At 62.1% G+C, this 13,075-nt stretch overlaps 1 protein-coding gene across 1 annotated transcript in view; it reads right to left on the minus strand.

Annotated features, from left to right (window-relative positions):
* Window positions 1-5: 5 nt before the first annotated feature.
* The window catches only part of LOC117641308, a 30,312-nt gene continuing 17,242 nt past the window's right edge, over window positions 6-13,075 (minus strand). Inside the window, exons 2-4 of the mRNA XM_034378511.1 lie at window positions 2,709-2,875; window positions 2,147-2,494; window positions 6-2,017 (exon numbers count right to left, since the gene is read on the minus strand). Coding sequence (XP_034234402.1) covers window positions 1,214-2,017; window positions 2,147-2,494; window positions 2,709-2,875 — 1,319 coding nt within the window. The 3' untranslated portion in view covers window positions 6-1,213. The remainder of the gene's footprint in view (window positions 2,018-2,146; window positions 2,495-2,708; window positions 2,876-13,075) is intronic.

Consider the following 13,075-nt stretch of genomic DNA (forward strand, 5'->3'; position numbering starts at 1 on the left):
ATCAGTATGTTTTGTATCTTTTTTTACTTTCTCCTATTTACAAAAGTCAACAACAAACAAAATAACAATACCACATGAAGGGATGTACTTTCACAAGGTACATTTAAAGAGCATGTCTACAAATTCATTCTCTGCAGTATAATTTTTTAGAGATAAAAGCTGCTGTGTAATCCAAAGCGGAACATGGGCTTTTTGAGTTGCCAGCTATACACACGTTCTCGCATAACATGACAGACTGTTCACTCCACTGGTCACAGCATTAACATTGGATTTTTAAACTCTTTATCTTCATTCTTGTCAACCTGCAGAATTTAAAAAAATAAAGTTATTCTTTTTGGAACAAAAAGAGAAAAACTTTCTTCTGGTAATCATTACACAATATTAGAGATATAGGAGTATACATTCATATTTCTATAGTTATATCTAGTTGATAGTGCTTGGATGATATAAAATGATATTTACACAAGGCATGAAATCGAAACAAAGAGATAGTATGAGTATAAGAAAGACAAATTATATTAAGATGTGGTGTCATGAAGAAAATTCTCAAATAGATATGTACAGCGCTTTACCTTACAATATGAGTTTGATTCTGTGGCAGCAATCATTATTTGCACTAGAACATAATACTTCTCTCCATTCAAAGTCAATAATTTTCTTTAGCAGTCAGCCTTATAAATACTTTTATCTGAATCAACAGAGTAAATTCAAGATAACATCAGCTTTGCTTCTTTAAAACTAAATCAAAAATGATACCTAAGGAAATACTGATTTAATTCAACTTCTCCCCTACCCTCCCGTTAAATTTTGGGCAATTTATCTCATACTTAAAAATGATGTGCTACACTTTCGAAGTTGCACCCAAACACATCCACTTCTTCTTTCAAATAATTTAGAAGGAGGTTTGGTCATTTTCGACCTGGCAGTATGCAAGCAACTTTCTTGCAATCATTGACAAACAACATCCGTGGAAATCCCCCAATGTAGGCCAACTGGAAAGGAATGTTTTTTGGTAAGCCAGTGGCGCGTGTAGCAGGGGAAGCAGTTGGGTGCTTCCCGCCTCACGCCTCGCGCCGCGTCGTTTTCGTTTTCGTTTTTCGGACAGAGACTGTCCGCACGACGCACGACGCGACGCACCACCTGGACACGACAGGACAGCAGACAGCGTCCGATTCAAACGCACTCAGTCTCGGCGCTGGCCGCTGGCAAGGGCTCAGCTCAGGGCTAGGAGGGGCTCATGGGCATCTCTCTGGGGGACTTCCCTGGGCGTCGCAGTCTTCTTGCCGCCCTTCTTCTTGTCCAGCAGGGCGAGTTTCCGCTTGCCCAGCGACACTTTCTTCTGCGGCACTTCCGTCTCCGCGTCCTTGCCGTCCTTCTTGGCGGCGTGCTCCAGGTCGATCTGCGCCAGCCGTTCGAAGATGTTGTTCGGCCGGGGCACGGCCTTGGCCTGGTGCGACTGCAGGTGCGGCTGGCCCCCCGACACCACGCCAGTGGGGCCCACCACGGTGCCGGCGTCGGCGCGGGACGCGTTCCGGTTCACGTACACCACGTAGTACTCGCTGAAGCTCGACTTGGTCGGCGTGGAGATGTCGGCGAAGTCGCGGAAGTTGGCGAAGAAGTCTTCGGATGTACGGTAGCGCTGGGGCTCGGGGTTGCCGCGGTAGAAGGCGGGCCGGCCGTGGCCGTTGCCGCCGTAGTACGAGTGCAGGGGCGAGGAGGGCGAGTCGTACTCCTGGGCCTCCTTCTCCTCGCCGTAGAAGGTGCCGCCGTGGATGACGCCGAAGTTGCCGGAGCCCAGCATGGTGCTGGCGTGCTGCAGCTCTGCGGGCGCGGCGACGGGCGCGGGCTGCGGGTAGGCGCGCTCGCGGAACCCGTGCGGCCCGATGCCGGAGGACAGCTCCAGGCGGGGCTCGCGGACCTGCGCCTCGGACAGGTGGTGGCCCAGGGACGCGTGCGGGTGGAACGCCCCGAACTGCTGTGGCCGCAGCAGCGCCTGCCGCTGGTTGAACGCCGGCTCCTGCGGACAGAGACGAGGGGGTGCGGGAGTGGAGCACGGGGCCAGGGCGGACGCCTTGGTCGCCTCGGTCGCCGAGCTCCAATGGCACCAGATGCACCACACTGCCAACCGCCGCGACATTTCTCATACCTCACTCACCTGGAAGATGGGTGGCCGCGAGTGCCCCAGCGGGAACAGGGGCTGGAAGGCGGGGAACAGGTTCTGCGGCTGCCCCGTCGTGTCCTCGGTGGTGGCCGCCGCGACGTGCTCCGGCTCGCCGGTGGTGCTCGGGGCGCCCGCGTCCGGCTCCAGGAACATGTCGCCGTCGTCGTGCGCGCTGGCCGCGGCCTCGGCGTCGTCCTCGACGGCCTCGTCCTCTGCCTGGGAGGAGGCCTCCGCCTCCTGGTCAGCGGGCTGCTGCTGGTGGTGGTCCCGCTTGCGGCGCGTCAGGCCGCTCTGCAGGGCCTCCTCGTCCTGCGGCCGGCTAGACGCGGGCTCCTGAACGCATTCCAATGTCACATTTAAAGGCGCTGTGTACCGTGCTGCATCCCAGTCTGTCTACCCACTGGGTACCCACTAGGTAGACTGGGTACCCAACCCACCCCCAGCAAGCAGGGCAGGCAGTCTGGGAGCAACTGCACGTCCACTGGGAGTGCGTTGGCCTAGGGGCTCGCAAGGGGAAGCGAAAACAACCGACTGGGGTGGTACTCACGGATCGGACGAAGCCGCCCTGCACGTGCTGGTAGTTGAGCGCGGTGGGCGCGGCCGTGATGGCGAGCGTGAGGTGGGCGTGCGGGGGCGCCTCCCCCTCCTCCCCCGCCACGCCCGCGGGGCCCGGCCCGGACGACCGCCTCCCCGTCACGCCCATGTCGATCACCTCTGCAAACAACAACGACACTGTCAAAGGCGTCAAAGCGTTGGCCCGCCCTTTCACTCTCGTTTGTCTCTCTCGCTCTAACCACCCGTGTGCACCTGGGGTGCGAGTGCGAGATAGACTGCGTGCCGCGCCGTGCCCGGTAGGCACTAGGCAGCCCCCCGTGGCGCTGCCCGACCCCGGCGCCGCAATCGGCCACATGTCTGGCCCGGTCCCTGCCAGACCACCACACCGCCAGGGTCCCTGTCCGTGGTCCCGGTCGCGCATTTGCATTGGACCAGGAAGGCGCGGTGCGGCGGCGAGTCGGCGACACATGCCCCGCGTTGCGCGATGCGCCACGCGCGATGCGGCAAGCAGCGCGGCACCGACGGCGACTCAAGACGCGCGCAACTCGCGCCCGAATCCCCGCTAGTTAGGACTGGAGCGCGGCGCGGCGGTGCGGCGTGGCAGGGCGGCAGCTGCACCGTAAAATAAAAGCGGCGTGATGTATTGCCGCCCCGCCGCCGTCGGCCTGCATCTTTACACCCATGGGCCGGGCCGGCGGGCCAGCGGGCCGCCACCACAAAGTACGGGCTGTCGAGCCACTCCACTCCGAAGGACCGCTTCATCGCTCTGTCTCTCTCGCATCCCTGCGAGACGCCCCACGAGTGCGACTGAGACAGAGCGACGAAGCAACGACTGTCCGGAATCGGTCTGCCTGTCGCGCGGCACGCGGCGCGCACAGTCGCAGCCTCAAAATCGCCAGGCCGGGCCGCCAGCCGCCATTAGCGTAATGAATAATTCTTTGGCAATCCGGCGGCCTTATCGGAACGCAGTGCTTATCTGGAGCCTGGACGGCCTGGACAGGGCGCCGCCTGCAGCCGGCGCGGCGTGCTTCCGAACAGTGCGCTCTCCTCACTCGCACTCGCGGGCCGGCCGCCAGGGCTGTGAGAGAGACGGAGCGAAGAGGCGCTCGTTTTCAGTGGCCCTGCGCCCAACGCCCCACGCGGTACCAGCGGTACGGCGGTGCAGGGCGGTGCGTGGGCCGCGGGCCAGCCGTCTGACTCCGAGCACTGCTTCGTCGTTCTGTCTCTCTCGCACTCATGGGGTGGTCCGTAGGGGTGCGAGAGAGACAGAGTGACGAAGCAGTGTTCGGAATCAGACGGCAGATGAATCCTCGGTCCGCGGTACCGCGGTGAGCCTGCAGCGCTGCGCTGCCTTGCTGCCGCCGGGCCGGGATGTTGCGGCCCGCTGCTTGTTGCCACACGCCGGGGTGCCTTCAAGGAGCAGTGCCACTGCTCGCCGCCCAAAATCGGCAGCTGCAAATTAACGCGACCCCACAAACCTCACACACCCAAAATAATTTTAAAACAAAAGTGCAATGTTTTCGTGCCAGGATGATGGTAGTGGGACTTTGGGATCGGTGCATTCACGCTCTCGACCACGGCCAGCCATACCCTACAGCAGTCGGCAGTGTAATGGGCATTTGAAGATAGGCGTGATTGCTTGATCCGCACCGGGTGCGTCTCGCTCAGCCAGACACTTGCTGTGCAATAATAAACCGCCTTAAAAATGTTCACCTAAACGTGTAATAAAGATAGGCTGCAACAAGTTCAAGGAACGTTTAACTCAAACTGATCGATTGAACTGCGGCTCTTAAGGCGTACAACGTTTATTCGGTCTGGGTGAGTAACGTAATGTCGAACGCGTGCCGTAACGGGCGACCGGGTTGCCTATGCTCGGCTCCGCGGGCGCACTGGAATGGAGCGCGGCTCGGCGGGCGGGGCGGACTGAGGGCTAGAGTGAGGGGAACCGTCGGTTGATTTCGCGAGTTGGTGGTCCCTCCGCCCTAACTGGACTGCCTCCAACGAACATAATTAGAGGACCGCTGTGCATTTGCGGTCTGAAATGAGATGTTGACTGTCGTACGCAACAGCGCCTAGCTCCGCGACCCTCGGCGGCCGTCGGCCCCCAAGCGGTGGCCGCGTTGCATCCAGCGGCATCCCCGCGCCGCTTCACGCCGCTTCACGCCGCTTCACGCCCTGCTTGCCCTGCTTGCGTTGAGGCCGCGCGGCCCGCCAGGCCCAGCCAGGCCCAGGCAGGCCTTCGCCGAGCGGAACGCGTAGCGTGGAGAGCCTGGTGGAGCCTGGCGGAGCGGGTCGCGACAAGCTGGCCGTGCTGGCCGTGCTGGTCGAGCTTCGAAAAGCCGAGCCGACCGCAGCGCCGGCCGCGGATGGAACCGCCGGCGTGCCAACAGAATCGCAATCAGATCGGTAAGTCATTCTCTGTTTTCGTTTCTTGCGCGATGCTGCGCGATGCGTCGTGGAGGTCGGAGTGTTCCGGCCGCTTTGTTGGCTGTGCACAGCTGTTGGGGCTCCCACCGCATTACGCATCGCATTGCGTACACACGCACACCTACACACACGCACACACTCACGCGCGCGGTTGTGAAGGTCGCGGCTGGACTGGACAAACCGTGTCGCCGGCTGCCAGCAGACGGGCGGAGAAAGTGCACGCCCCCCTTCCCCCCCTCCCCCTCCGCTCCGACCCGCTCTTGTCATCTTCTCGCCTCGCGCCTCTACTCATCCATCATGTCATCCGAGCCGTGGAGTGTCGGGATTAAGAGAAACGAAACAAAAACACAGAACAGCAACGAGACGAATGAAGAAGGGGCGAAGCGGAACAGAAGCGATGACCTGAGAAGATTTCGGGTTTAGCAATAATACGTGAAATGCTGACGCTCAGCTTCTCGCAAGAACGCCGCTCGCGGTTTAGCAAGTATATGAGTCAGTCTCGTTGATCCACATTGCTAACGCGATAATGTGGGTCATATGAGTAAGCACGGTATGGTTTTTACGTTGTTTTTTGTTGTTTTTTTTTTTTTGTCGTGTGGCGGAGTTGTTTGACTGCCCCGCCTCGTAACTCTGGAGCCGGACTGCAGACTTGCGGCTCGGATCCGATCCGGAAACTCCGGGAGGGCGGCATTTCCGCCGCGCGACATTTCAAATGAACGAACGGGACGTGCAGACCTCGGCGCGGACGCGACGCGCGCCTCACGCGTGTCCGCGTCTCGCTCCGTCCGTCCGTCCGCTCGCGTCCACAGCGTCCGTCGTGCCGTCCGTCTCGGCCCGCGCGTGTGCACTGCGAGCACTGCGAGCACTGCGAGAGCCGCGTGCAGTTTCTCCCTCGTGTGGCAATTGGCTCTTTAGCTCATGGAGTGCCAAAGATTTCCCGCAGATTAATGGCGCCGGGCACGCACACCGCACACCCGCATTTTAGGCCGCGTGCCCCGCCCCCCTCCCCCTTCCTCTTCGTGCGATTAGTCGCCCTGCCGCCTCTAATGGCCTGGGCGATGGGCGAAGAGCCGCGCTGGATGATAACAAGAGCTAAGCAATGAGGATGCAAGAAAGTTTAAAATTATTTCAACGCGGAAGGAAAATGAGGTATTTCGACTGGAAGAAGAGGAAAGTAATTGCAAGATGGCCGCCGTTGGAACAAAACATTAACAAACCGTCACTTGTTTTCTGACCTTTTTCTGCTCGGGAGCTTCTGCGCATGCGCAGAGCAGAAAACAACCTGACAACAAGAGAGGGTTTGTTATGTTCTAGCGGCGGCCCTTGCAAATTTCTTTTCTTCTTCTTTCTGCAGAAATACCTCATTGAATTAGTACGTGACGCTGCGGGTGGATTTGAACCCGTGCACCCCGTCATCGGGAACCCACTGCTGTACTCTCTCGGCCACGCGCACCGTGGGAAGGGAGGAGGAACTCTAGAGGGATTCACTTTATTGGCGCAGCCCGTCGTTGTGGGATGAAACAAAACAACAGGACCGACTTTATGAGACCAACAAACATCTTTTATTTATCGCCCGTAAAGTCAGAGTCCGGCAGTTTTTCGACAGGGTAATCAAGGGACTGATCACTCACGCTGCCTTCGGCCCCTTGGGCCCCCTCCCCCTCCCCCTCGGCCGGCCACTTGACTTGGCTTGACTGTTCCACCCGTTTTGTTACGTGATGTGACGGCCGGCCGCGGCTCGGGTTCCTTCCTAGTTTTGCCGCGAACGTGGCGAACGTGAAGCCAGTCCTTTGCGGGGGAACGTGCTTGTCGCCGTACACTGTGCGCGTTCCGCGATTCATTTTCCAGAAACGAATACACGCCTGTTGCGAGTTTGTCGGCCCGTCCCAAGTGTGTCTGTGTTTGGCTGGAGAGTGGCCCAGTAGCCATCATTACCCACCCTTGTCAACCTAACCTAACCAGCGCCTTTGAACGATTAATCCCAGCGGTCTGAAGTCTCAAATTTCCGCCAAGGTTTCTGGCGCCGGGCGCCGGGTCTGTAGGTCCCCTGGACATTCCGAGCACTGCTGCGTCGCTCTGTCTCTCTCGCGCCCTTACGGGGCTTGGGACGCCGCCCATGAGTGCGAGAGAGACAGAGCGACGAGGGCCGGCCGGTCGTGCGTGCTGCCCTGGCCAGCGCGTTGCGCGTCGCGTCGCAGCGCCTCAGCATCTCGGCCGGGATCTGCGAGGACGGCGACTGCCAAGGATCCCTCCCCGTCCGCCCCGTCCCCGCCCTCCCCGCCGCGACGCGCCGTAGACCGGACAAGTCTTTGGCGAGACTTTCTCCGCCGGGGCGGAAAGGGGTGGGGGCGGGGCCGGCGGGCCGGGCCGGGCCGGGGCGGCTGTGTCGTAACAATTATTTGCCGGCAAGTCAAGTCACCGGCCGGGCCGCGTGTGTGACCACGACCGTGCGACCGTGCGACCGGCGGTCAGACCGCTTACCGAGAAGGAATCTCCCTTCCTCGCCGAGTCCGTGTCTCTGGTCCTCTGGTCCGCCCACTGTGAAGGCCCGCCGGCAGCGCAGCAGCGGCCCGCCGAAAGCCCGCTTGCCCGACCGTACGGCCCGGTCGTTGCGTTGCCCGTTGTCACGCTGGTTGTCATGGCGACCCTTTAGCCCCAAGCCTCGAGGAAGGAGGGGCGCGAAAATCGAGCTGTCTCGTCTCGAGCGTCCGCAGCGTCCGGGTCGGAGCGGTCGGAGACCTAAACGCACGCGTGCGCACGCGATGCGCGAGGGGAGCGCAGCCTCCTAAGAATGCTCGAGGCACTATGTCTCTATCGCACCTCTACGGACGCCGCATGGGTGCGAGAGAGACCGAGCGACGAAAGCAGTCACTTCGGAATGACCCCCAAGGCATGCTGCACTGGACCACGCTGGACCACTGTGCACGCTCACGCCTGCGCACGCCGCTGCGGGCACCGCGGCACGGCACGGCACGGCCCATCGCCAGCAGGTGCACTTCCACACGGCGCAGGTGCAGCCAGATGCAGCTGGATTGCTCAACGCGTTTTCTTATTCTTCTAGCCAAACACTTTGCGACGCGACAATGGCGCGTGGCTGTCTGTCTGTCTGTTTTGTCTGCCTGTCTCTGTCTGTTTGTCTGTCTGCGTCTGGTCTGCGTGTGTGGGTGACGCCCGAGATCAGCGGCAGACAGACAAACAGCCACAAACAGACAGACAGACAGACAGACAGACAGACAGACAGACAGACAGACAGACAGACAGACAGACAGACAGACAGACGGACAGACAGACAGCCACAGACAGACGGACAGACAGACAGACAGACAGACAGACGGACAGACAGACAGACAGACAGACAGATAGACTGGCGAACTGGCAGACAGAACGGCGCGATGTCGACGGGAGCAAACGGTCCTAACCGACTAACGAACACGCGCACTCAAGGTGGTACACACTCCCACACACTCACACACACACTGACACACAAACAAGCGACCGAAACACCAACACACAATGCGCTTCCCAGACAATCGTGCGAGGCCGATTGCGCTTTTTTAACGGACACGTTACTCGGCGGGAATAAAAGCGATTGATTGTGGAATCGTCGCAATGACGTAGTATAGTGTGTGGAACAGGGGGAGGGGGGACCAGCCCGGTGAAAGCGGACACGCCGCCGGACCACGCGCACGTGCGACAAGCAGAGCATCTCATAGCCAATCACCCCCACCACCCCCACCGGCGGACTGTCGCGCTGTCGTCGGCCTGTCGGCCTGTTGGCCGGGAGGACGAGGCTTGCCTCGGCTCGGCTTGTATGTTGCGGGGGCGTACTCGCGGCACTCCGCCGCACGCGGCAGTCGCCGTCGACTTCCGGACTCGGACGCGCTGCAGCCGCTGCACGCCTGCTTTGGGTAAAACTGCTCTGGAGGAGATGTGGCCGCATGGGTAAGGGGATGGGTCCATGACTCTGAGAACAGCAGGGTTCAATCCCGTAGAACGGTTGACCGTTTTTCTAATGCCGACATTTCTTTTCTGTTTTTGTTGTGACAGTCCGGAGGCCAGGCGTGGATCGGGGGGGGGGGGGAGAGAATCCGCGAAGCCGCCTGAAAGGTAGGCAAAAAGTCGCACATTACCCTGTAGGTAGGCAACTTTCGTGACATCGCCCCCTCCCCCTGAACCTGACTCTGGATCCGCCCTTGCCGGAGGCCTCTTCTTGTGGCACTCGATGTAGTGCTGCGTAGTGCCCGACGGTGCTGGACGCGAGAGGCGATCGGGGGTAGGCGCCACCAGGCGCCACGCGGCGAGCAGTTTCTCCGTCCGCGGAGCCACGCGGAGCTGCCGCTGGTTTCTGCGGTTTGCTACCGTGTCGATGTCGCCGCGTTGCTCCGCGCAAAAGGCAAAGGCGGTGCCGCGGTGTAGAAAGCGCCGCGATGACGGAAAGACGTGAAAACGGCGAAGCGAATATCGGCAACCGACTACGTCGGAATCACACATCACACACGCCCGCCCACGCATCGGCAACAAAGAATCCCTGCGAGCGGCGAGGTGATGGAGGTGACACTGATACGAGCGTCATTGCGAAACGGCTGTCATTTTGGCCGCCACGCCTGCCACGCCTGCCACGCCTGGCCGGCAGATGTTACAGGGATTACGTATGTGGCGCGGGTAAACGCTGCGGGGCGGGGCGGGGCGGGGCGGGGCGGGGCGGGGCGGGGCGGGGCGGGGCAGGGCGGGCGGGCGCCTCAGCCGAGTTCGTCATAATAGAGAGGCGCCCGCCATTCCGCCACCGCGCAGCAGGCAGCAGCAGCGCCTCGCGAGCGCAGCATAGCGCAGCACAGCGCAGCACGCCGCCGCGCTTCACTTGTGAAATGCGGGGCGAGAAACACGGCGCAGCGCGGCGCGGCGTGGGTACGCCCGCCAGCCCGCCAGCGCGCCAGCGCGGCCACGCCCGGAGCCACAATGCAGGTCGTCGCGCACGCCGGCCGCGGTGCCGGCAGGGGAACCTGAGACGACGACGCTCTGTCTGGATTGCGACCACCGCGACCTCCCGATCGGGCCGACCACGGCCTCCGCAAAAGCTCCGAGTTGTACGGAGTGACCCCGTGGCGACCGGGAAGCGAGCGCGCCGACCACCAGGGCATGCGCATGGCTAGGAGAATGGTGGAGGCGGCCGAAATTCTAGACGCGTTTTGAGCTCCAGAGTCGCTAAATGGGACTCGAACCGAACGCGTGACCCCACCAATGGAACTGCTTGTTCTCCGAACGAGGAATCTATTGGTGGAGTCACGAGTTCGGTTCGAGTCCTGTTTCGCGACTCTTAGCCCTTCGCTTCACCGTTTGGCGACAAGGCCCGCAGCGTTTGGCGCGTTCGGCGTTTGGCACGGCCTTTGGGTCACGACGCCGTGCCGCCGCCTCTCTCTCTCTCTGTCTCGCTCCCTCCGCTAAGTTACGTGAAGACGTGCCGCCGCCCCTCCCCCGCCATGTTACCCAACGACGTCACGACCGCCCCTCCCCTCCCCTCCCCTCGTCCACGCACGCCGCGCGCGGTTTTGCTCGCTTCCCATGGGATCTGAAATACTTCTTTCCCGTGTGTAAATTAGAGGTGATTGCGGCGCCAGGGCGTGGCGTGGCGTGGCGTGGCGGGGCGTGGCGGCACGCGCGCAGACCGCAGAGGAGGAAGGGGTGGGGGTGTGGGGCACGCGAGCGGCTGCGGGTTCGTCGTTCGTTCTGAACGGACAGTAGCGCCCCGCGCCACGCCTGCCCGCGGGTGCTGCGGCAGGCAGCTGTAGGTCAGCAGGCTAGAGGGCGCCCAGTCAGTGGCCCGGACAGGACAGGCCGACAGGCCGCGTCCCTGCGGCAGCGCGACAGCGCGACAGGTCATCGAGTTAGTGCGGCAGTGCGGCCGGCTCGCTGGGCGTGGCGGTCCGCCGGGCTGACCGGTCGTTATACAATGCCGAGTGTCCTGCATCGCCCTGCAGGCCTGCAGGGCGATCCCGAACACTTCGCCGTTCTGTCTCTCTCGCACCCGCGGCGTCGCGTGGGTGTGACAAAGCGCACCGTTCGGAAGCAGCCGGCGCGCTATTTCGCGCTGCTCTTCTCCAGTCATGCCCGAGGCCCCCGTCCCCGAGGTGGCCTACTGACTGCCCGGGGCACTGTGCCGAGCCATTATTCAGTCCCAGGCCATCCTGCCCCTCTTTCCCCTTCTCTCCCCGATGTGAAAAAGTACTGTAACCCCGCTGCGGTCACAGCCTCGCCTCGCTTCGCCGCGGCCCGCCCGCCCGCCGCCCTCGCGGCCGCTTTAATCGAGGCAGGGGCCGATCGGGTCATGTCGTGCACGTCCCGGACTCCAGTCGCGGCGGGGCGGCGGCGCGGCGGGCGGGGAAGCGGTGTAAAAGGATGGCGGTCTGCTGATAGTCATAGTCGGGCGGACTGCGGACGGACGGGCAAGTAGGCCACGTCGGCGAAAATGCTCCGGGCGACGGGAAACACATAAACATATCACTGCGGTGTGCACTTCTAAGCTGCAACGTGATGAAATCACACTGCGGGGGTTTGAAACAGTGTAAAACGGCCGGACTGCTGTTGTGGTCTCCGGCCTGGGATAGAGTGTCTGTGCTGCCCCCGACCAGACATTTGTCTGTGTACACGTGTAAAGAAGTGGTGCAGCCTGCAGCCACCCACTCTGCACTCCGCGCCGCTCCGCGCCCAAAGAAGGCCTTCGTGGTCAAGTCCGCGGCGCGAGGCGCGCAGCTGTCGGCCGCTGTCGGGCGCGAGGTTCAGCGGCCGTCTCGTCTCGGGCTGCGGCGCAGCGGCGCTGCGGCTCCCAGTAAGCCGCGCCGAGGACGATCGGACGATCCACAGAGCGCTCGCTGAGGCGCTCGCCGCAGCGCAGTCGCCTCTCCGATGATCCGATTGGGAAGACAATGGCGGGCATGGCGGACAAAGGGGCCGAGGGAAGAGAATTAGCGGTCCGAAGCGAGCGCGCCACCCGCCACTCCGGGTGCGCCGACGGTGCGCCGACGGCGACCTTGCCGGCGGGCTGTCGCGCCGAGCCAGTTTGGGCTGCAGGGCCTGCTGGGCATGGAGTGGCCGGCGAGGCGCTGCGCTGCTTGCGCTGCCACTCCAACAGTGTCATCGGCATGCCGGCCGACTAGTCACGCTCGCGACGCGGAGGAGAGCGCGGGGCCGGTGGGCCGCGGGGCCGGGAAGCAGCGCGGCGCCGTCATGTCCGTCATCCGCCTGATTTATAGCGTCATTGTCCGCCACTGGGCCGCGATAGGCTGCCATAGGCTGCATAGGCCACAGGCCGCACCGCACCGATTGGCGCCTCAGATTCGGCGGACTATCGCGGCCGATCGTCGGCCTGTCTCTCTCGCACCCGCTCGGGGACACCCGTCAGTGGGAGGAAGAGAGGGCGACGCCGACGCCCCGCTCCGAATAAGCTGCAGCACGGGGTGGGCGGCCTGGAATGTGAAAGGTGCCGCCATGGCGACTTGAACCTCCTTGCCTTTCCTGAGGGGAGGGCACCGCGCGCACCTCGGGCACCTCGGGCACCTCGGGCACCTCGGGCACCTCGGGCACCTCGGGCACCTCGGGCACCTCGGGCACCTCGGGCACCTCGGGCACCTCGGGCACCTCGGGCACCTCGGGCACCTCGGGCACCTCGGGCACCTCGGGCACCTCGGGCACCTCGGGCACCTCGGGCACCTCGGGCACCTCGGGCACCTCGGGCACTCGGACCTCGGCACCTCGGCACCTCGGCACCTCGGGCACCTCGGGCACCTCGGGCACCTCGGGCACCTCGGGCACCTCGGGCACCTCGTGTTCTGCATATGCAAACTCGTCCCGTCTGTCGGCCTCCTGCCCGACCGTCCGCCGCCCCGGCCGCCCCACGGCGTGGCGTGAGATTCGCTCCGAACGCCACGCCACGCCACG

Source organism: Thrips palmi, unplaced genomic scaffold (assembly GCF_012932325.1).
Source record: "Thrips palmi isolate BJ-2018 unplaced genomic scaffold, TpBJ-2018v1 HiC_scaffold_15, whole genome shotgun sequence".
In the NCBI taxonomy this organism is placed as follows: domain Eukaryota; kingdom Metazoa; phylum Arthropoda; class Insecta; order Thysanoptera; family Thripidae; genus Thrips; species Thrips palmi.